This window comes from Podarcis filfolensis (genome assembly GCF_964270895.1).
Source record: "Podarcis filfolensis genome assembly, chromosome: 10".
NCBI lineage: Eukaryota > Metazoa > Chordata > Lepidosauria > Squamata > Lacertidae > Podarcis > Podarcis filfolensis.
This window is the reverse complement of record NC_139612.1, coordinates 61975106-61996323: the sequence shown is the minus strand read 5'-3', so window position 1 is coordinate 61996323 and position 21218 is coordinate 61975106. Positions and strand designations below refer to the sequence as shown.

General features: G+C 43.3%; 1 protein-coding gene across 2 annotated transcripts in view; it reads right to left on the bottom strand.

The window, feature by feature from the left end:
• Positions 1-2365: 2365 nt before the first annotated feature.
• Positions 2366-21218, bottom strand: part of SLCO1C1 (solute carrier organic anion transporter family member 1C1) — a 37256-nt gene continuing 18403 nt past the window's right edge. For both annotated transcript variants that reach the window (XM_083572761.1, XM_083572760.1), the window contains exons 12-15: positions 18642-18826; positions 8447-8511; positions 7823-7940; positions 2366-5832 (exon numbers count right to left, since the gene is read on the bottom strand). In XM_083572761.1, the coding sequence (XP_083428887.1) occupies positions 5610-5832; positions 7823-7940; positions 8447-8511; positions 18642-18826 (591 nt within the window). In that variant the 3' untranslated portion in view covers positions 2366-5609. The remainder of the gene's footprint in view (positions 5833-7822; positions 7941-8446; positions 8512-18641; positions 18827-21218) is intronic.

Below are 21218 nucleotides of genomic sequence, written 5' to 3'. Positions count from 1 at the left end.
TGATGGTCCTGATCTTGAAACTCGGCTTGGACCAGACAACCCTTCAGACAGATGACTCATTCAAATAAAGGACAGTCCTTTGTAAAGTAGGGCATTACCACCCTGACTCTCTCTCTCTCTCTCTCTCTCTCTCTCTCTCTCTCTCTCACACACACACACACACACACACACACACTTCTATCAAATATATATATCGGTATCCCCCAAGGGGGCCGGGGGAATAGAAATGAAGTCCAATCTCCCAGGAACAAGGATGCGACTTCCTCCCAATTCAAAGGCCTTTTGCAGTTTAAGACTCAAGGCCAGCAGGCAAACATTTAGCTGCCGTCCCTTGTCCTGAGCGCTGCTATTTAGTGTGTTATGAAATGAGAAGAAAAGCAATTATTTTATGCAAGGGCAAATACGGAGTGCAACCTAATGGCCCCTTACTTCTTCTGTAACCAGTGGGAAGAAGAGGAGGTGCCAAAGGAGGGTGTTTGGGGGAGGAGGGGGAGGAAGGTTTTGAGCAGAGACCTCAAAATCAGTTTTACCTTTTGCGTCTTTCTGTGGTGGTAGTGGTGGCGATGGGGGGCAGGCAACACCCGGCCGTGTGTGTATATACAGAGGCCCTCAAACGAGAGCAAAGCACTTGTTTTCACCAAACGCCCCCCCCCCCAAATCTGAAGCTGTTTCGTTGCTTTTGGATTAGCTGAACTTTTTCTAAGCAGAAGACTGGGAAGGTAGCCAGACCCCTTTGGCCTGGAAACAGGGGGTAAATTAATGCCTGGCATTCTGAACTGGGAAGGCAGCCAACGTCTGCTGCCCTGACTGAGGCTTGGGGTAGGCTGAGATTAAACGTGTACGAAGTTGGGACCCGAAGCCCAGGACTGTGTCGTGCCAGAATCTGCAAGTGTTTGGGATTACCTGGATAGTCTTCCTTCAGCTGCAGAGTGGGCTATTTTTCACCTTGGAGGAATTTCAGTCTCAATAAGCTGGCTGGCAAATTAGACGACAGGCCAGATAAATAAGATCAAATCTTTTATTAGGGATGGGGGAATTTTGGTTTCTCATTTTTCCAGCCTTACATTCAGTTCTCCACATTGGCTTGCAAATCTTTTTAAGTTGCAGGTTTGATGACGAATTAAGTCATCAAATTGCAGATGACACCAAGCTAATCATAGGAATAAAGGTAAAGGGACCCCTGACCGTTAGGTCCAGTTGTGACCGACTCTGGGGTTGCGGCGCTCATCTCGCTTTACTGGCCGAGGGAGCCAGCGTACAGCTTCCGGGTCATGTGGTCAGCATGACTAAGCCGCTTCTGGCAAAACCAGAGCAGTGCATGGAAATGCCATTTGCCTTCCCGCCGGAGCAGTACCTATTAATCTACTTGCACTTCATGCTTTCGAACTGCTAGGTTGGCAGGAGCTGGGACCGAGCAACGGGCGCTCACCCCGTCGCGGGGATTTGAACCGCCAACCTTCTGATCAGCAAGCCCTAGGCTCTGTGGTTTAACCTACAGCTCCACCCATGTCCCTTAATAATAGGAATACTGATAGATTATTATTACCTTTAAAGCTGAGAGTTCAAATTGCAAATCTAAAGACTAATTAAGTCATCAAATTTGCAGATGGCACCAAACTTATAACAATAATAATACATTTAAAGCTGAGAGTTGTTAGGAGACGCCTATTCCCTCCATAGAGCTGCAATTCTTCTTGCCTTGGAACTCTGGGAACTGTAGCTCTGTACCTCTGTACTCTCAACACCTTTAAAAAAGCCACAGATCCAAGGATTCTTTGCAGGAAGTCATGATTGTTTAAAGTGGTATGATACTGCTTTAAATGTACACAGATGAGGGCTGTATGCATAGGCTCTGCTGTCTTCCAGTATGTGCCCCCAACTACTTACCCTAAGCAAATATAGCCCTCAGCGGGTGATTGGAAAGATCTTGCACTGCCTGTCAAAGTTGTAGAAAATACTGGGCTGGGTAGAGTGTTAGCCTAACTGGATATGACAAGCTCCTATGAAATGGCTTGATTCAAGCTCAGTTCCAATCTTTTCAATGCCATCAAATCACTCTACCATTTTAGGGAAGTTTTTAATGTTTGATTGTTTCATTGTGTTTTTAATATTCTGTTGGGAGCCGCCCAGAGTAGCTGGGGACGCTCCCAGGGTATATTATTATTATTATTATTATTATTATTATTATTATTATTATTATTATTTTCCATCCAGCTGTTCAAAGGAGATTGTATTTGGCAAAGGAGATTTTACAAATTTTAGGGAAAGGTGAACTGCAAATATAAACAGACATTTCTGTGTATATTAATGTAAAAATTAATAAAAATGAAACACGCGAATTGAAAGAAAAAGAAAATCACAGGCATTGCTCTTAGAATATATTTTAATTTGTTTCCAAAGGATTTTTTCAAAATCACTTATTACATCATAGCTAGAAACTGTATACAAAAAAACCCCAAGATGTGGAATGATGTGGCCAGATCTGTGTGCATTCTTCTGTCATGGTTCCAAAGTGCAAGAATTGGTACTGAAAACAGTACCAATTCCTCATATTCCATAAGCGAAATTAGGGTTTCCAAAAGTGGTGTTCACCAACCAGAAGATTTTGTTTGGATCCCAGTTTGGCACTTCATGAAACAGTCCATCTTGGCCCAAGGCACTTCGTAAGCACCCTGATTCAGCTTGGGGTCTGTCCTGTCCCCCTTCACTATTGAGAAATTGTGGGTGAACAGAAGTGGGTTGAATTTTCAGAGATACTAGCCCATCCAGAGTACATAAAGCCTGCCAAACTGAAACCATATAGTTGCAGGGGCTTCTGTTCCGGACACCTCTAAAATGTGCCTCCCCCTCCAAAAAATGAATTGTTTATAACTTTATTTTGGGATGGCAGAATTTGATGAAATTTGCAGACAAGGTCACAGCTTCTAAAGGCACATATCCTATCAGATTTCACAAGGATAGCTTGCAGCGGTTTCCCCACAAGGGCACCCATCACTGATGGAAAATCTGGGAAATCTGAAAATGGCTATAACTCCCTTTTCCTTTAGACAGAAGTGGATGAAATTCTCAGGCATACGGCCACCTCCAGAGTGGATAAAGCCTGCCAATTTATATGCAAATAGCAGGTTTTGTGCAGGGCAACTGTAAAGTTTCTTTTAAAAAGAAAGGAAATGTGGATAACTTTTCTATGTTGAGGTGGTATTGGACAAAGGACAGCCACTGCAGTTGTAGGGTGAACAAAGGATGGAAGCCCTTCATCTTCTCATGGGTTTTGTGGGCAACTGGTCTGAAAATTACAGACACGAGGTACACCTGAGTAAGAAATGTATGAGCTGAGACAAATAAGCCCAGGAGCTTTTGTGATTGCCACTTTTAAAATAGATTTGGGATTGGAAAGAACTAAAAGGGATTCACTTTCCAGGTAAAATTATTCCCTCTGATTACAAGCTTTGTTGATCAGTCAGCAGGGTTCCTCCACGACTTTCTCCTCGTTGTGACATCTACTCTCCTTTCCTTCAATCACTCCACCTTGGCACAATGGTACGTTTAGAGAACCACAATCACTTTGAGCAGACACTTGCCTGCAACATTTAAAAAAATGTCTGGATCACTGAGGGGCCACAAAGCACTTCAGGGATCCCTAATTTCAGTGTGTGCTGTCTCATACAGATCCCACTTCACCTCTGACAAGCCCAAAATCTCTCGGAGGTGCCCCACAGCACCTTCGAATTTATCTAAATCTGATAAACACCACTAGTTTACAAAGAATCGTGGAAGCCTTATTATTTCCTGCTCAATTTTCATGGGACCATTTGTCCCCTGTGAAGTTGGAGGGTAAATTTTGGCTGCTTTGGGAAAAATTTCTGAGAATTTCAGAGACTTATGGAGTTGGTAGGCTTGACTTACCTTGCTTAGTATGATAGACAAATGAATAATAATAGGCAAGAGGTTGTGTTTATCTTTACTTTCTAGGATTTTTTTAAAAAATAAAAAGCATCCTAGCTGCTTGGAGCAACTACAAAGCTTTTTTAAAAAAATGTACAAAAGGGGGGGGATTTATTGGGCACCCCAGGTCACCCCACCCACCAAAATGTTCTCAGTCATTTTCTACCCCCAATCAGAAGATTCAGTGATCTAGTGGCTTCCTGTCCCTCACAATGATTAAGGCAGCAATCCTATGAATAATTGCTTGCTAATAAGCCCCACTGACCTTCATGTGAATAAACATTATGGGATCAGACTGTAAATTATGAAAGTGCAATCCTTTATGTATAATAGCAAAATACGTGCAAATTTGCGTTACTGACAGAGGCTGTAGAACGCAACTTTTCTTAGAAAGAAGCTGGGTTACTTTGAAAGAGAATTGTGTTGCTTATTTATGTATTTGGAGTAAAGTATATACTGTACACAACCCAGATTGTAAATTGCATTGTTAGTTAGCAGCAGACACCCCCATCCCCCAATAAACCACACCAAAAAGTCACCCAAACCCTTCCAAATATCTGGCGTATAATGGCTGCCCTTCAAGCTGCCTGGAGGAGAGTCAAAGAAGTTATTTCCTAATCAGCCTGACCTAGCTATGTTCAGTTGCGAGTCGGTCCTTACTTAATAGTAAGGCTTGGGATTAAAATGCCAGTCTTCTTTTTTCAAAGAGTGATATGACGACCTATTGCAGAAGAAGGGTTGATACATTGCATCTACCCTCTCCACAGGAGCTGCTCGTCAGGTGGGGCAGAGCTGCAACGTTAGCTTCTGTGCAGCGCAATTGCTGCAGCTTAGTGGGATAATGAGCTGTGAGATGTCGGAAATGCTGGTGCGGTGCAAACACCCCAGTGGAGCCAAGCCAGTGCTCCTGTCAGTGTGTTTGCACCGCGCTGACCTCCCCACTGCCTTGCCCCTCCCTATCTACCTCCTGCCGCCATACTGAGTGCTATATGAAACCAAACCCCCAAAATAAATTGATTAGACAGCTAAGTAGTCCACCATAGGCTGAATTCACTCAGACGCAGAAGGCTTCTAAGATGCTTGCCCTACCTTTTAAGTGTAGCGGTGAGCAATCGTCATCCTATGAGTGCCTCGGAGTTGACATTTTGCCCTGTAAAACAGGGGTTGGGAGTCTTTGGCGTGCCAGATATTGTTGGACTTCACTTCCCATCACCCCCATGGTCAGGGATCATGGTAGTTGTAGTTCAACAACATTCTTCTCCCTGCTCTAAACATCAACAGAATAATAATAATAATAATAATAATAATTGGGAGCAATTGTTACAATGGCACAATGGTTTCTCAGTCATGCTGAGATGGCAAACCAGCCACAACTACTCCAAACGGAAGATTCTCTCAAGGAACGCTGCATACATCAAGCCATATTTTTGTTTCATGTGGAGAAGGAAGAGTTTTGTTCTGCATTTTGAGAAAGGCAAATGCAATATTGCATTTTTTAAAGGCCTCTACAAGTTCTAGAAAGGTGTTTGGAAGCTTATTGTATTTAGCAAAAAGTTGTGCCCGCCCACCCAGCTCTCTCATTCAAATACGTTAACTTATAATGAAACATTGGCCAGAATTTTCCACGTTGGAAGAGAGACCGCTTAAAAATACAGCGAGTCTTCCTAAAGTCGAGTTTCTTTCTCTGGCCAGTAGGTTGTCTGAATCACGTGGTCACTATTGACGAAGTCGCTTTTCCTGCTTTTAACAGAGGTGCTCTCTCGCTCTCTAATGGCTGGGATGGTTTCGTTGTGTGGGGTGTATCTTTTCTTCAGGATGATCAAGACAGCGACACTTAAGAAGGTAGACATGGTGCCCAGAACAACAGTCAAGCCCAGATAGATATACCTGTGAGGCAAGAAGAATTTTGAATCCATTACTTGCACTGGTGCTTCTTTGCTTGATTGTGTTGCCAAAACTCATAATTACCTGAACTACCATAAAATATGGATTTGCCTTAGTGCTAATTCTGAGATGCGATATTAGAATCATAGAATCATAAAACTCTAGAGTTGGAAGGGACCCCGGGGGTCTTCTAATTCAACCTTCTGCAATGCAGGAATCTCAGCTATAGCATCATGAGAGATGACCAACCAACCTCTGCTTAAAAACCTTCAAAAAAGCAGAATCACCAGCTTCCAAGGGAGTCAGCTGTACCGTCGAACAGCTCTTACTGTCAGAAAGATTTTCGTGATATTAAGTCAGAATCTCCTTTCTTGTAACTTGAAACCATTGGTTCGAGTTGAATATATAATATAACGTATTGTTGTTGCTGCTGTTATTAATTATTATTCATAATTAACAAGCATTCTTTATTATTAGTTAATGGTAATAAAATTGCTATTCTTTATTGTACTTATTAACTATAAACTAATTTTAATATAATTGTTATATTTTGTTTATTGTGATTGTTATTGATTATGATCATTATTTTTATTATTATGGGAATGGGCTTCTGAGAAGTTTACAAGTAGAAAAAACCCAATTACACAAGCATCAAGAAGTAAAGATCCATGTTGAAAACATGCAATAAAACAATTCCATTGTTCTATATATGGTCTGAATCAACATGAATTGAACTCTGTTTTTCTTGTAAGGTCATTTACAGCACATCCTTCCATCAACTCTGCTGAGAGACTAGCTTCATCAGGCACGCTCCAGGAAATATGAAACATATTCCACATCAATAGAATTAAGCAAATGCTTGCCTGTTAAATGGCTTTCCCATGCTATTTGTAAGGCCATGAACTCGTGTGGCGGTTAGGCATTGGTAAGAAGGGGTTAAGAGGATGTGGGGGGGGAGGAACGCCATCACCTCCCCCCAGAGAGCGAAGGGTGGTCCAATAAAGGACTCTGGGGGCATGGCCCTGTCCGAAGCCTATGGAGGTGTGGGCCTAAGGCACGCCCCCGAGCGGTGACCCGGGGGAGCTCCTAGTTGATGTGCCTCAGCAGGAGACTCCCCCTCTATGGTGTTAACCCTTCCCGGTCTTCAGCAAATGGGCTGGAGCCGGATAGTCGATAGGACCAATGCCTAAGCCAATGCCTCTCATTCCTGAATTCAATAAAGTTGTGGCCTAATTCGCCCATTTAACCTTAATTCTGGTGTCCGGTGTCTTTATTTATCCTTGGTGGGGGGCGGGAACTCGCCACGCAAGGCCATGAACTGTGGGCAACCTTTAATTTAGCAGAAATTGCTTGTTGACCTTAGAATTTAGAGGCAAACGTCCTCCAGGTCTCTATCAGCATTTAGCTGGCTTAGATGTAGGCTGCCATGCCCTTCTGTGACTTCAGAGCAGCTAAGCCAATGGCAGCCAGAGGGGACTCCTCTTGCTTATTCACACCCTCTATAACATCAGAGGCGACCAGCAACCGACTGACGGCTGATTCCCAAAGGATCTAGGTTCTCCAGTTATTACTAAACTAAGAGAAGATTCTGAAGGGACACGGGTGGTGCTGTGGGTTAAACCACAGAGCCTAGGACTTGTCGATCAGAAGGTTGGTGGTTTGAATCCCCATGATGGGGTGAGCTCCCATTGCTCGGTCCCTGCTCCTGCCAACCTAGCAGTTCGAAAGCACGTCAAAGTGCAAGTAGATAAATAGGTACCGCTCTGGCGGGAAGGTAAACAGCGTTTCCGAGCGCTGCTCTGGTTCGCCAGAAGCGGCTTAGTCATGCTGGCCACATGTATGCCAGCTCCCTCGGCCAATAAAGCGAGATGAGCACTGCCACCCCAGAGTCGGCCATGACTGGACCTAATGGTCAGGGGTCCCTTTACCTTAAGAGAAGATTCTGAAGACCTGAGGGTTACAAATGCAGAAAAGAAAACTCAAACACAGTTACCTGAATGCATTTGAATCGTACAGCCTGCAAGCTCCCTGACCTCCACACCTTTTGCTTCCCCATTTGAGGCATGTTGTGTCTATTGAGACTCCAAAGTACACTGGAGCCGGGATTCCTGCTGTACAAAGAAAAACAGATATATATTAGGGGTCGTGTCCCGGCTCACTCTGCCCATCAACTCCCCTGCCATTCATAGAGTCATGTGTAGAATTGGAGAGTTGGAAGGGACGGTGTGGATCATCTCATCCAAGCCCGTGCAATGCAGGAATCTTTTGCTCAATGTGTCACTTGAACCCACAACCCTGAGATTGACCCCCACCCAGAGCTTCCCCCTTCCCACCCCACGCAGCCACTAAAGTGACTTCATGCCAATCCAGAGTCATGACGTGGCACTGCAAATCCTACCAATGGGCATAGCTGTCAACTTTTCCCTTTTCTTGAAAGGAATCCTATTCGGAATAAGGGAATTTCCCTTAAAAAAAGGGAAATGTTGACAGCTATGCTAATGGGTGAACTGCCCTGAGGCCTGTGGGTGATGAGCGGTATGCAAATTAAATTAACAACAACGATAAATGCAACAAATGAATAAATGCCAGGGAGGCGCAAATTCTGACTCATCCTTACCAAGAACTCGGATGGCTAAAGTGTAGATGCCCAATGCAAAAGATTTGAGGTGTGGGTTGATGCATCTGAAATACACGAAGCACAAAACCTTCGTTTATAAAAGGCATGACGTTCAAAACACATTGTTGCGGAACTTAGCTGCAAAGGTGTGCTTATCTCGAGGAGGAACTGCCTGTACTTTTTACAGGACAGTTGTGACTCAGCAAAGAAAGTGAGAGTGGTTTGCAGGGGTGGAAAGAGGGTTGGAGAAGCGAGTAAACTCTAGCTCAGCGGTAGGCAGGTGTCAGGCTTGTTGGATCTGCTTTATATTCCTGTATATGGCAGTGTAATGAAAAGGATGTGATTCCTTTTCATTCTAATTTTTAACCAATAATTTATCGGGGCGTTTACACTTCTACGTCTGCATAAACCTTTTCATATACGCTATATCTTTAAATAAAATTTCCTCCTCTTTAAAAGTCCCAGGAGTTAGTCTTGGCATTATACTGCCACCTTTAGGATTCTAAGATGAATTACACTTGGAAGTTCAACATTATTAACCGCCCCCCCCACCTTCTCAGATCTAACATGAAGAAATATTTTCAGAAACAGGCTTCCATCAGGTGGTCTGCTAGTCTTTTTTTTAATCCCAAATGCTTAATTTAAAACCAGAAAGCTTCCACAACCGAAGAAAGCCTTCAAATTTAAAAGAGGAGGGATTGGGGCATTTCCCAATCTTGCAGATGGTAACAAAAGAAATGTACCACCTGCAGTAAAACTTTGATCAGCTTATCAGGTGCGCCTGGCAAATCAGGGACCTAGGAAACAGCACACATTCAACAATGTGGATAGAATGTTGGTATCGCCCAATGGCGGCTCAGATGCGATATAAACCCTCCCCCTTGCAAATCCCAGTAACAGAAACTCAGTGAACCTATGATTTGTCTGTAAGACACTTGCATGCAAAAGAAGACCAAGGGATCTCCCTCTGCCTCTAATGTTGCACTTGGCTAGCTCCACCCCGATACCCATACATTTAGTGAAGGCCTATAATGAGAGACTTTGACTTGGTAGGTTCAGCCCTTGTTCCTCCAAATGCCTAGGAACGTGGGTGGCGCTGTGGTCTAAACCACTGAGCCTCTTGGGCTTGCTGATCAGAAGGTCGGTGATTTGAATTCCCGTGACGGGGTGAGCTCACATAGCTCTGTCCCAGCTCCTGCCAACCTTGCACGCCAGTGCAAGTAGATAAATAGGTACCGCTCCGGTGGGAAGGTAAATGGCATTTCTGTGCGCTCTGGTTTCCGTCACAGTGTTCCATTGTGCCAGAAGCAGTTAATCATGCTGGCCACATGACCTGGAAAGCTGTCTGCAGACAAACACTGGCTCCCTTGGCCTGAAAGCGAGATGAGTGCCGCAACTCCATAGTCGACTTTGACTGGACGTAACCGTCCAGGGGTCCTTTACCTTTACTATAAATGCCTGGCTTCCACTCGGCAGCATTGCTTTCAAGTTCGCAGACCTTATTTGCATCACAGGCCCACGATGTTCCGCATTTGTAAGAACTCAATCATTTAGTGTGTTGTTGTTGTTGTTGTTTAGTCGTTTAGTCGTGTCCGACTCTTCATGACCCCCTGGACCAGAGCACGCCAGGCACTCCTGTCTTCCACTGCCTCCCGCAGTTTGGTCAAACTCATGCTGGTAGCTTCGAGAACACTTTCCGACCATCTCGTCCTCTGTCATCCCCTTCTCCTTGTGCCCTCCATCTTTCCCAACATCAGGGTCTTTTCCAGGGAGTCTTCTCTTCTCATGAGGTGGCCAAAGTACTGGAGCCTCAGCTTCACAATCTGTCCTTCCAGTGAGCACTCAGGGCTAATTTTCTTCAGAATGCATAGGTTTGCTCTTCTTGCAGTCCATGGGACTCTCAAGAGTCTCCTTCAGCACCATAATTCAAAAGCATCAATTCTTCGGCCATCAGCCTTCTTTATGGTCCAGCTCTCACTTCCATACATCACTACTGGGATAACCATAGCTTTAACTGCTGGCCCTAAACCTTGGAACTCTCTGCCTATTGATACCAAGCAGGCTCCTTCACCAACCTCTTTTCTGCGGCTGCTAAAGACATTCTCATTTCAACAAGGCTACCCAGATGCTTAGAAAGCTGAGGTAATCTTAATCAGCTTCAGTATTTTATCTCCATAGGTAGGATTGTAATTTTCTCTCAGTTTTCTCGTTTTAGTTTTCGGTATAACGCTTTGAGGGGTTGCTGGGGTTTTTTTGGGCTTTTTGCAGTCAAGTGGCACATAAATTTTGTGAAATAAAGAAATAAATACAAAATGTTTTGAGGTTTCCTTTCCCACTTTCCACTGATAGCCACTGATATGGAATGCTGGAAGCACTGTAACTCAAGTGGTAGAGCAGGGATGTCCAACCAGTAGATCTTGATCTACCGGTAGATGCCCACCTGATCCTGGTAGATCACAGAATCCTTATCGTGTACAAAAAGTCGCAGTCTCTTGGGAGTTGGATATACCTGTGGTAGAGCATCTGTCTTGCATAAGGAAAGTTCCAGGTTCAATCCCCAGCATCTGCAGGTAGGGCTGGGAGAGAACCCAGCTTGAAATCCAGGAGAACCACTTTCAGTCAGTATAGATTAAAGGTAAAGGTAAAGGGGCCCCTGACCATTAGGTCCAGTCGTGGCCGACTCTGGGGTTGCGGCGCTCATCTCGCTTTACTGGCCGAGGGAGCCGGCGTACAGCTTCCAGGTCATGTGGCCAGCATGACTAAGCTGCTTCTGGTGAACCAGAGCAGTGCACGGAAACGCCGTTTACCTTCCCACCGGAGCGGTACCTATTTATCTACTTGCACTTTGCCATGCTTTCGAACTGCTAGGTTGGCAGGAGCTGGGACCGAGCAACGGGAGCTCACCCCATCGTGGGGATTCGAACCGCTGACCTTCTGAGCGGCAAGTCCTAGGCTCTGTGGTTTAACCCACAGCGCCACCTGCGTTCCACCAGTGTAGATTAGAGTTTCCCAAACTTAGGTCTCCAGCTGTTGTTGGACTACGACTCCCATCACTCCTAATTAGCAGGACCAGTGGTGAGGGATGATGGGAACTGTAGCCCAAAAAACAGCTGGAAGCCCATGTTTGGGAAACCCTGGGGTAGATAAGTGCTGAGTTGATGGACCAATGGTCTGACTCAACTTCTCATGTCAAAAATGCAGAAAACCATCACGTCAACATCAGTCAAGTTTCACTAGATCCCGGCTGGAAAACCTGTTGCCCTCCAGGTGTTGCTGGAGCCCACCTCCCATAAGCCCCAGTTGGCTCAGCCAGATGGTGGGAACTTAAGTACAACAAAATCTGGGGGACTTCAGGCCCTCTGCTAGACGTAGATCAGGTGCTCTACTTCTGGGCTAGCTGTTGAGGAGGGGGAATTTGACACCAATGGCAAAGGATGCTTAAGGAATTTGATTTCTGATCCACACTTCCTGGGTGGAAAAAAAAGTTACTACAAAGCATTAAAGCACACATTTTAGGATAAAATATGTTGAGAACTGTGTGCAATGAGATACCGTATTTTTTGCTCTATAAGATGCACCAGACCACAAGACGCACCTAGTTTTTGGAGGAGAAAAACAAGAAAAAAAATATTCTGAATCTCAGAAGCCAGAACAGCAAGAGGGATCACTGTGCAGTGAAAGCAGCAATCCCTCTTGCTGTTCCGGCTTCTGTGATAGCTGCGAAGCCTGCATTTGCTCCATAAGATGCACACACATTTCCCCTTACTTTTTAGGAGGGAAAAAGTGAGTCTTTTTTTTTTTTTTTTTTATAATATATTTATTAAAGTTTTCAAATAAAGCATATATTAGATAAGCACTTATCATTGTCCATTTAACATCTCTCAATTGTTACATGGGACTCCCCCGCACCTCCCGCATACACTTACATCATTATTAAATTAGTTTCAAACAAATTATCATTTAATTCATCTTAATTAATAATCTTAATTTGGTTTGACATATAATTCAACCTTAAATCTAATTTAATGGTAGACAATTGTCTGCACTGGCATCCAATTCAGCACTCAGCCAAATTACAATATTTTTGTAAATAAATCTTAAATTTCCTCCAGTCTTCTTCCATCCTTTCTTCTCCCTGGTCTCGAATTCTGCCGGTCATCTCGGCTAATTGCATATAGTCCATCAGTTGCATCTGCCATTCTTCCACAGTGGGTAGCTCCTGAGTTTTCCAATTCTTGGCAATTAATATTCTTGCTGCTGTTGTTGCGTACAAAAAGAATGTTCTGTCCTCTTTTAACACACTCTGGCCGACAATACCCAGGAGAAAGGCCTCTGATTTCTTAGTGAAGGTGTATTTAAACACCTTTTTTAATTCATTATATATCTTCTCCCAAAAGGCCTTCACTCTAGGGCAGGTCCACCAGAGGTGAAAAAATGTTCCTTCATTTTCCTTACATTTCCAACATTTGCTATCAGACGAATGGTATATTTTAGCCAGTTTAACAGGGGTCATGTACCATCTATACATCATTTTCATCACATTTTCCTTCAACGCATTACATGCAGTGAAGTTCAGCCCAGAGGTCCACAACCTTTCCCAATCTTCAAACATAATATTATACCCAATATCCTGCACCCATTTTATCATTGTTGATTTTACCATTTCGTCATGTGTGTTCCATTTCAGCAGCAAGTTATACATTCTTGAAAGTACCTTAGTCTTAGGTTCTAACAGTTCAGTTTCTAACTTTGACTTTTCCACTTGGAATCCTAGCTTTTTGTCATTTTTAAACACTTCTTTAATCTGAGCATAGTGTAACCAGTCTCGCACTTTGTCTCTCATCTTTTCTAAACTCTGCAATTTCCAGTTGTCACCATCCTTTTCTATTATCTCCCAATATTTTGGCCAGTTGGCCTCCATATTGGCTCTTTTCCGAGCCTTAGCCTCCAGGGGTGACAGCCACCTCGGAGTTTTATTCTCCAGTAAGTCTTTATATTTTGTCCAGACATTAAAGACTGATTTTCTGACAATATGGTTCTTGAAGGCCTTATTTATCTTAGCTTTATCATACCATAAATATGCATGCCATCCAAACGCATTATTAAAACCTTCCAAATCCAAGACATCCGTATCTTCAAGAAGTAACCAATCTTTTAACCAGCAGAAAGCTGCAGCTTCATAATACAACTTTAAATCTGGCAGGGCAAAGCCCCCTCTTTCTTTCGCATCTGTTAATATCTTAAATTTGATTCTGGGCTTTTTGCCCTGCCAGACAAATTTAGAAATATCTTTCTGCCACTTCCGGAAGCACTCTGTCTTGTCTACAATCTGCAGTGTCTGAAACAAAAATAACATTTTTGGCAATACATTCATCTTGATGGCAGCTATTCGGCCTAACAAAGAAAGTTTTAGTCTTGACCAACTATCCAAGTCTCTCTTAATCTCTGACCAACATTTTTCATAATTATCTTTAAATAAACTCAGATTTTTTGCTGTTATATTTACCCCTAGGTATTTAACTTTTTTAACCACATTTAGTTCTGTCTCTTTCTGAAGCTGTTCCAACTCAATATCTGTCACGTTTTTCCCCAAAACTTTAGTTTTTTGCTTATTTAACTTAAATCCTGCCACTCGACCAAAGTTTTGAATCAGTTGTAGTACTCTTTTTAAACTAGACTCCGGCTCCTGTAATGTCAGAACTAGGTCATCTGCAAAAGCTTTAAGTTTATATTGTTTCGCTCCGACCTGAATCCCTTCCACCAACCGGTCCCCCCTAATCATATTCAGGAGCACTTCCAGAACCGAAATAAACAGTAATGGGGAAATCGGGCAGCCTTGTCGTGTACCTTTTTCGATTTTAAACTCTTCTGTAACCACATTGTTAACTATCAGTTTAGCCTTTTGTTCTGAATATATTGCCTCAATCCCGTTCTCAAACCCCCGTCCCACTCCCATTTCTTTTAAATTCCCCTTCATAAATTTCCAAGAAATGTTGTCAAAGGCTTTCTCCGCGTCTATAAAAATTAAAACTGCTTTAGTGTTTATGTTTGTTTGTAAAAGTTCCAATATGTCTATGATGTTCCTTGTGTTAGTAAACATATGTCTGCCCGGGAGAAAGCCTGCCTGGTCTTTATGGATTATCTCACTTAAAACTTTCTTAAATCTTCGTGCCAAAACATCTGCAAATATTTTGTAATCCACATTTAAAAGGGAGATGGGACGGTAATTCTTGAGTTGTGTCTTTTCAGTTTCTGACTTTGGAATCAATGTGATAAATGCTTCTTTCCACGATTCAGGCGCCTTCTTCCCCTCCATTATTTCATTACTGACCTCCAACAAAGGTTGTATCAAATAATCCTTCAATGTCTTGTAATAGTTAGAGGTCAGTCCATCTGGCCCTGGTGATTTGCCCTGTTTCAGACTCAGGATGGCCTGTTCAATCTCTTGTCGTGTTATTTTGCCATTTAAAATTGTTCTATTTTCTTCTGACAGCTTTGCTAATCCATTTCTCTCCAAAAATTGTGTAATCTCTATTTCATCTTGTGGCCCTTGAGTATATAACTTTTTAAAATACCTCTGGAAGCACTTTCTAATCTCTCCCGGGTTCTGAATGTTCCTTCCTTCAACCTCTAAGTTTGTTACTGTATTTAATCTTTGTCTCCTTTTCAACTGCCAAGCTAGCAGTTTCCCACATTTATTTGCCGATTCAAAAGTTTTTTGTTTCATTGTTTTAATCTTCCATTCTATTTCCTGATTTATCAGCTTGGAATATTGCGCCTGATAAAGTTTAATTTCTCTCAGAATCGGTTGGGACTTCGGGTTAGATCTTAACTTCTTCTCCAACTCTTTGATACTTTCCAGAATTTTATCTTTCTTTTCATTTTGCAGTCTTTTCTTTAAGGAATTCTGTTGAATCAAGAACCCTCTCATCACAGCTTTACTTGCATCCCAGATAGTTCTTTTTTCCACCGTAGTGTTCAAATTAATCTCAAAATAGTCCTTTAAGGTTTTTTGGGCCTTCTTTACAATTCTTTGATCTCTAAACAGGCCATCATTCATCTTCCATCTAAAGGAGCCGATTGGGATCAATGTCATATCCATTCTCAAGGCGTTATGGTCGGAGCATGTTTTGGGGCAGATTTCCACCTTCCTCACCTTAGGTGCCAGACTTCTAGTTATCCATATTTGGTCGATTCGTGTCCAAGTCAGTTGAGCTTCAGAAAAGAATGTTCCTTCTCTTCCCAGGGGGTTTCTAACTCTCCAGATGTCAACCCAGTCCATATTGTCAGTCATTTCAAAAAAGGTCTTAGGTAGTCTTCCCTCTTTAGTAATGTTCTGGTTCTGTGACTTGTCCATATTTGTTGATACGACCCCGTTCATGTCCCCCATCATGATGACGTTGTTGTAATCCAGATAATCCAGCATGATCTCGTGCAACTTCTTATAAAAATCCGATTTTCCTTCATTTGGAGCATAAATTCCTAATATCAAAATTTTTTCTCCTTGATACTGTACTTCTATTGCGAGGATTCTTCCACTTTCATCTTTAAAAAGAAATTTTGGTGAAAGGCTCTCTTTTGCATAGATCACTACACCTCTCTTTTTAACTGTATCCGATGATATAAATTCTTGACCAAGCCTTTTATTTATTAACACCTTTCTATGGAGCCTAATCACATGTGTTTCTTGTAAGCATATAATGTCCAATTGTTCCTTTTTTAGAATATGAAAAATTTTAGACCTTTTTTCGGGACTGTTACAGCCATTTATGTTCCAACTCAAAAGCTGCAGAGACATCCTGGATAGATCTGGTTATTCTTTCTGGGGTGGTACCTTGTTCTCCGGTCCTTGAGGATCCGAGGGGGCGGGCTCCCCTGGAAGTTCTGGCGCTGGCAATCCAAGTCCTTTGTGGAGGTCTTCTCCGTGTGCTCCCAAAAACTTGTCTCTATCTTCCACTGTTTTGATTTTGATCTTTCTCCCTCTGTAGGTAAAGGATAATCCTTGTGGAAACTCCCACCTGAAGATAATTGCGTTGCTTCTCAACAGTCTTGCCAATTCCGTGTAGTTAGATCTAAGGTCCAGCAACTGCTTAGGAATGTCCTTGTAGATTTCAATTCTCTTGCCCAAAATGTCTAGTGACTTTTCGTAGTGCAGGCCCAAAATCTTGTCCCTTTCCTCCTTTGATCTCAGTGTTATCAAACAATCTCTGGGCTTCTCTGTCCTTCTGACTCTGCCAAGCCTGAAAGCAGATACAATTTTAAAGTCTTTTTCCTCTAACTTCCAAAACTTGGCAAATTCCTTAGTTAGAAATTCAATAAAATTATCTTCTTCCACCTCTGGTATTGACCGTATCCTCAAGTTGGTCTCCCTGTTTCGCAGTTCTGTCATCAAAAAGTAAATCTGATGTTCTCCAACTTGTTTGCTGAGTGGTCTTACTTCTTTCTCAAGTTCTTCCAATCTTTGACTAGTATCTTCAGCCAGTTTACGATTTTCACCTACAGCCTCCTTTAATTCTCCAATAGACTGGGCATTCTGTGCAACTTGTCCAGTCAGCTTATTCAAGCTTTCTGTGTTCTGTTCAATTTTAGCTGTATGCAAATCAGCCTTCTTGTCCAGAGCCTCCAGTTTCTCCAAAATTTTCTCCAAGACAGAGCTACTTGTCCCTGAAGCCATATCTCCCAGGTGCAGCTCCTCTGTCTCACCCTCCCCTGCCTGTATTAGGGAGGCCGCCTCTATGTCTGGAGGCAAAGTGGAAGGCAAGGCCGGCACAGAAGATCTACGCTGTGAGGCTGCAGATAAAGTTAGAGTTGTTTGTTTAGTCCTTCCTCTTCTCCTTGCGCCACTCATTCCAAAGTTATCTGTAATCCAAGGTCAATCCAAGTTGTTCCCATGAGAAAGCAGAGTCCCAGATGCAATAGTCAAACAGAGGCCGGGAAAGGGAAAGTAAAACAAAGTCACTGCTGTAAGTCCAAAATCCTCTAGAGGGAGCTTAATACGTCTTCAGGGAAAAGATCAAATCCAAGTTAAACTTATAAATTTAAATCCATGTCTATCGCCTCCACAATGTATTATTTTTAGCAGAGTAAAACTTAAAGCAAAACAGTGTTTCTTACAGTGCCTTGACTGCAACAGTTTCAAAATATCCAGTTCCAACTCAGAATGTTTCAAAATCTGAATTCAATGTATCCAAAGTTGCAAACTGGTGCTCATCCAGGCAGCTCCAGCACCAGAGATTCTTATTTATTTTATAATCCACTGGTGCCACAGAAGAAGAATATCAGTGCACCCCGAATATAACCAGCAAAAGTCAATAGCTCAAAGTCTTTCACTCAGAAAACTGCTTTAACAGGGTGCCAGCATTTAGTTAACGCATAACTTTTTGTCTCCACTCCTCCTGCTCTTTGCTTAAAGTTCAGTATAGCGGGAGATGGGCTTCCTGCTTATCCTCACTCCGTTTTCAGCCAGATTTCAACTTTTTTAAAAAAGTTTTAAAAGTTTCATAAAGTTCTCAAAAAGTTTCAGAAAGTTGACAAAAGTTTCAGAAAGTTTTCAATGTCCAAATTTACTCACGGGTTGTAGTTTCCAAAGTTCAGAAAAGTTGCAGGAAGAAAGGACAGCGCTGACCGGCAACAGCAATGCGGCTTCACTTCGCTGTTTGCGCAACGACCCACAGCGCCGCTACCCCCTCCGCGATCCGGAGCCCCTTACGGGGTCCCTTCAACGTTTTGGGGGCTGCTTCTGGCGCCCGCCGGGTCCCGAGACCACAGGCTTCTGCCGCCTGTGGTTTTCCTAATTGGGTCTCCGCTTCGCCGTAGCGGACGACCCGTTTACAGCGGAGCTCCCTTCTCCTTACTCGGAGAAGGCAGCCATTACCGGTCGCGCCGCCTCCGGAAGTCCGAAAAAGTGAGTCTTATAGAGCAAAAAAAACGGTGATTTTTTTTTACATATTTAAATTAAGGTTTTTGAAAAATTGGGTATGCATGTGAATGTGTGTGTGATATAAATAATATATATAAATATGACACACACAAAATGCAGACTAATGCTGAAATAGGATGGAATCAATGAGCACATGAGACAATGACACAGCCATAGACTGATCTGTCCACTCCTGCTGAATTTCCATTCCTACATAATTCCCTTTAGCACTTGGGGATATGTATTGCGTTCAGTGGAAACGGCTAAGCTATTCACCGTAGGAGTAAAATGTATCCAGGAGTCCCTCCAATGGACAGGGTGAAAGATGTGATTACTGATACAACCAGAAAATAGAGGAACATTTTGGGGCATTCGTTTCCTTTTTGGCATGGTCCCATCACAGCTGAAGACTGCCTTGATGACAATTCCGTGATCCCCACACAGCTGCAGTTATAAAATATCTGGAACGAAGCACGTAAAAATGTATGGTAAATATGACATGCAAGGCTAATCGTGGACCAAGTTACAGAAAATCAAGGCCTTTAAAAAAATAAAAATAAAACCAGCACATTGTTTAAAAAGCAACACATTCCCAAACACTGTGAGAAGTTTTTGAATGCTAGAAGGGCCACAGCGACGACTTCAGGTAGCAATACACTTTTGCAAAAGTCATTGCATTACAGCTTGACACCATCACATTTGACTAAGGTCAAAACGGGTTGGATTCAAAAATGTCCTTCTATTCAAGAAAGTTGTCTTTCCAGGAATAAAATCAGGTTTGATACAGCAGAGGTGCTGTTTCCATATTCCTCATGAATGCCATTTCCAACACAGTTTGAGGGCCCCATCCGTAACAATTTTTTAGGGGGCACAGAGAAGTGGGGAGCAGAGATTGGCACCCACTCCATCCATTCACAGGAGCTGGCTGTGTCTTATCCAGTGAGTGGACTTCCACGTCTCTGGATCCAACCAATGGACTTGCAATGGGGAGAGGTGCTGAAATCATAGAATCATAAGGGGTCCCGAGGGTCTTCTAGTCCAACTCACTGCAATGCAGGAATCTCAACTAAAGCAACCATGACTGATGGCCATCCATGGCTATAGGGCAGGGTGGAATCAACCTGGTCTGGGCAGGTCCAGTGCCAACTTGTCAGGGATCTTGAGCAAGGTGCCCTCTAGGTCTAACCAACCTCAATATGGTGGATCCTACATCCTATTTCACTTTGATGGGTACCTTCCCTCCCCAATAAAAAACCTTATGGTGTTGCATCAGCAGACATGGACAACCATTTTTCTTTCCTTTCTTAACTAGGTGTCAGGCTTCGGGGAATTCTATCGCTCCCCCAGCGGCAGCAAGAAGCAGAGAAAAACAAATAAGAGTTCTTACTAATGAGTTTATTCAATCATCACAGTGAGAGACAAAGGAATGCAGTCAGTCTCCCGTTAATGGTGTTGCTCCAACTGAGCTCCTACCCCCTCCCTTCCCAGCAACAGCACTTCCCCTTACGGTGGCCACCAGGGGCTAATTGTCTCTGAGTCCTTTGCTCTTGCACTCTCAATGAGCGCCGGGTTCTGGGAGAAGGGGGGTCAGAAATACTCTCCAGCATAGCTGTCAACTTTTCCCTTTTCTTGTGAGAAATCCTATTCGGAATAAGGGAATTTCCTTTAAAAATGGGCACCCACCCTGTGGGACGCCCTCCCTTCAGATGTGAAGGAAATAAGCAGCTATCCTATCTTTAAAAGACAGGCAGCCCTGTTTAGGGAAGTTTTTAATATTTAATGCTGTATTGTTTTTAACACTTGATTGGAAGCTGCCCAGAGTGGCTGGGGAAACTCAGCCAGATGGGCGGGGTATAAATAATTATTATTATTATTATTATTATTATTATTATTATTATTATTATTATGTTGACAGCTATGCTCTCCAGTGACAACATGTCAGCTGGCTGGCTGGCTGCTCTGGCTCTGCCTCCTCCTTGTCTTCTCCCAACACCTCCCAACTCTTCTGTCTCTGCCTGTCTCTGAGCTGTGACCTTCCTCAAACCACTGCTGTAATTCAATACTGCCTTCCTCATCTCTGGAAGCTTCAGGAAGAGAAGTGAGGTGGGGGTGAGCTCCACCATTCCTCCTCAGTCTCTTCCCCTTCAGTCCAGTCGCTGACGCTAGGGCAGTAGGGCTGGTGGCATTTATAAGCAGAGCACAAAGACGACCAAGGCAGCAGACTATGGAGAGGACGTTCTGGAGAACAGGAAGTGTGTGTGCAGGGGTGAGCTGCAGTCTCACTCTACCCTCTGTATCTGACTGCCACTGGTCCAACTGTTCTTGTAAAAAAAGGGGGGGCTGTCAGCCCTCGAGCCCTGACATTTGCAATTCCATGTTGGGAGCTAATACTTGACCTGGAGCCAGCCTGATTCCATCATTGCAAATGAGCTTGAGAAGGGTTGTGAGAATTGTTCCTTTACTTAAAAAAAAATTAAATTGAATTTAAATACAACACATGAAAAGCGGTGTTGTTTTTTCAGTGAAGAAAGAAAAATGCAAAAAGGTGTAGTAGATCACTATACCAATTGTTAAAAGTTGACAATTACCATTTTCACCTACTGCATTTCATAGAAATGAGTTCCAAATTCACCTACGGGACCGCCTCTCCTGGTATGTCCCACGGAGGACCTTACGGTCTTCAAACAAAAACATCTTGGAGGTCCCGGGCCACAGGGAGGTTAGGCTGGCCTCAACCAGAGCCAGGGCTTTTTTGGCTGTGGCTCCAATCTGGTGGAACGCTCTGTCACAAGAGACTAGGGCCCTGCGGGACTTGACATCTTTCCGCAGGGCCTGCAAGACAGAGCTGTTCCA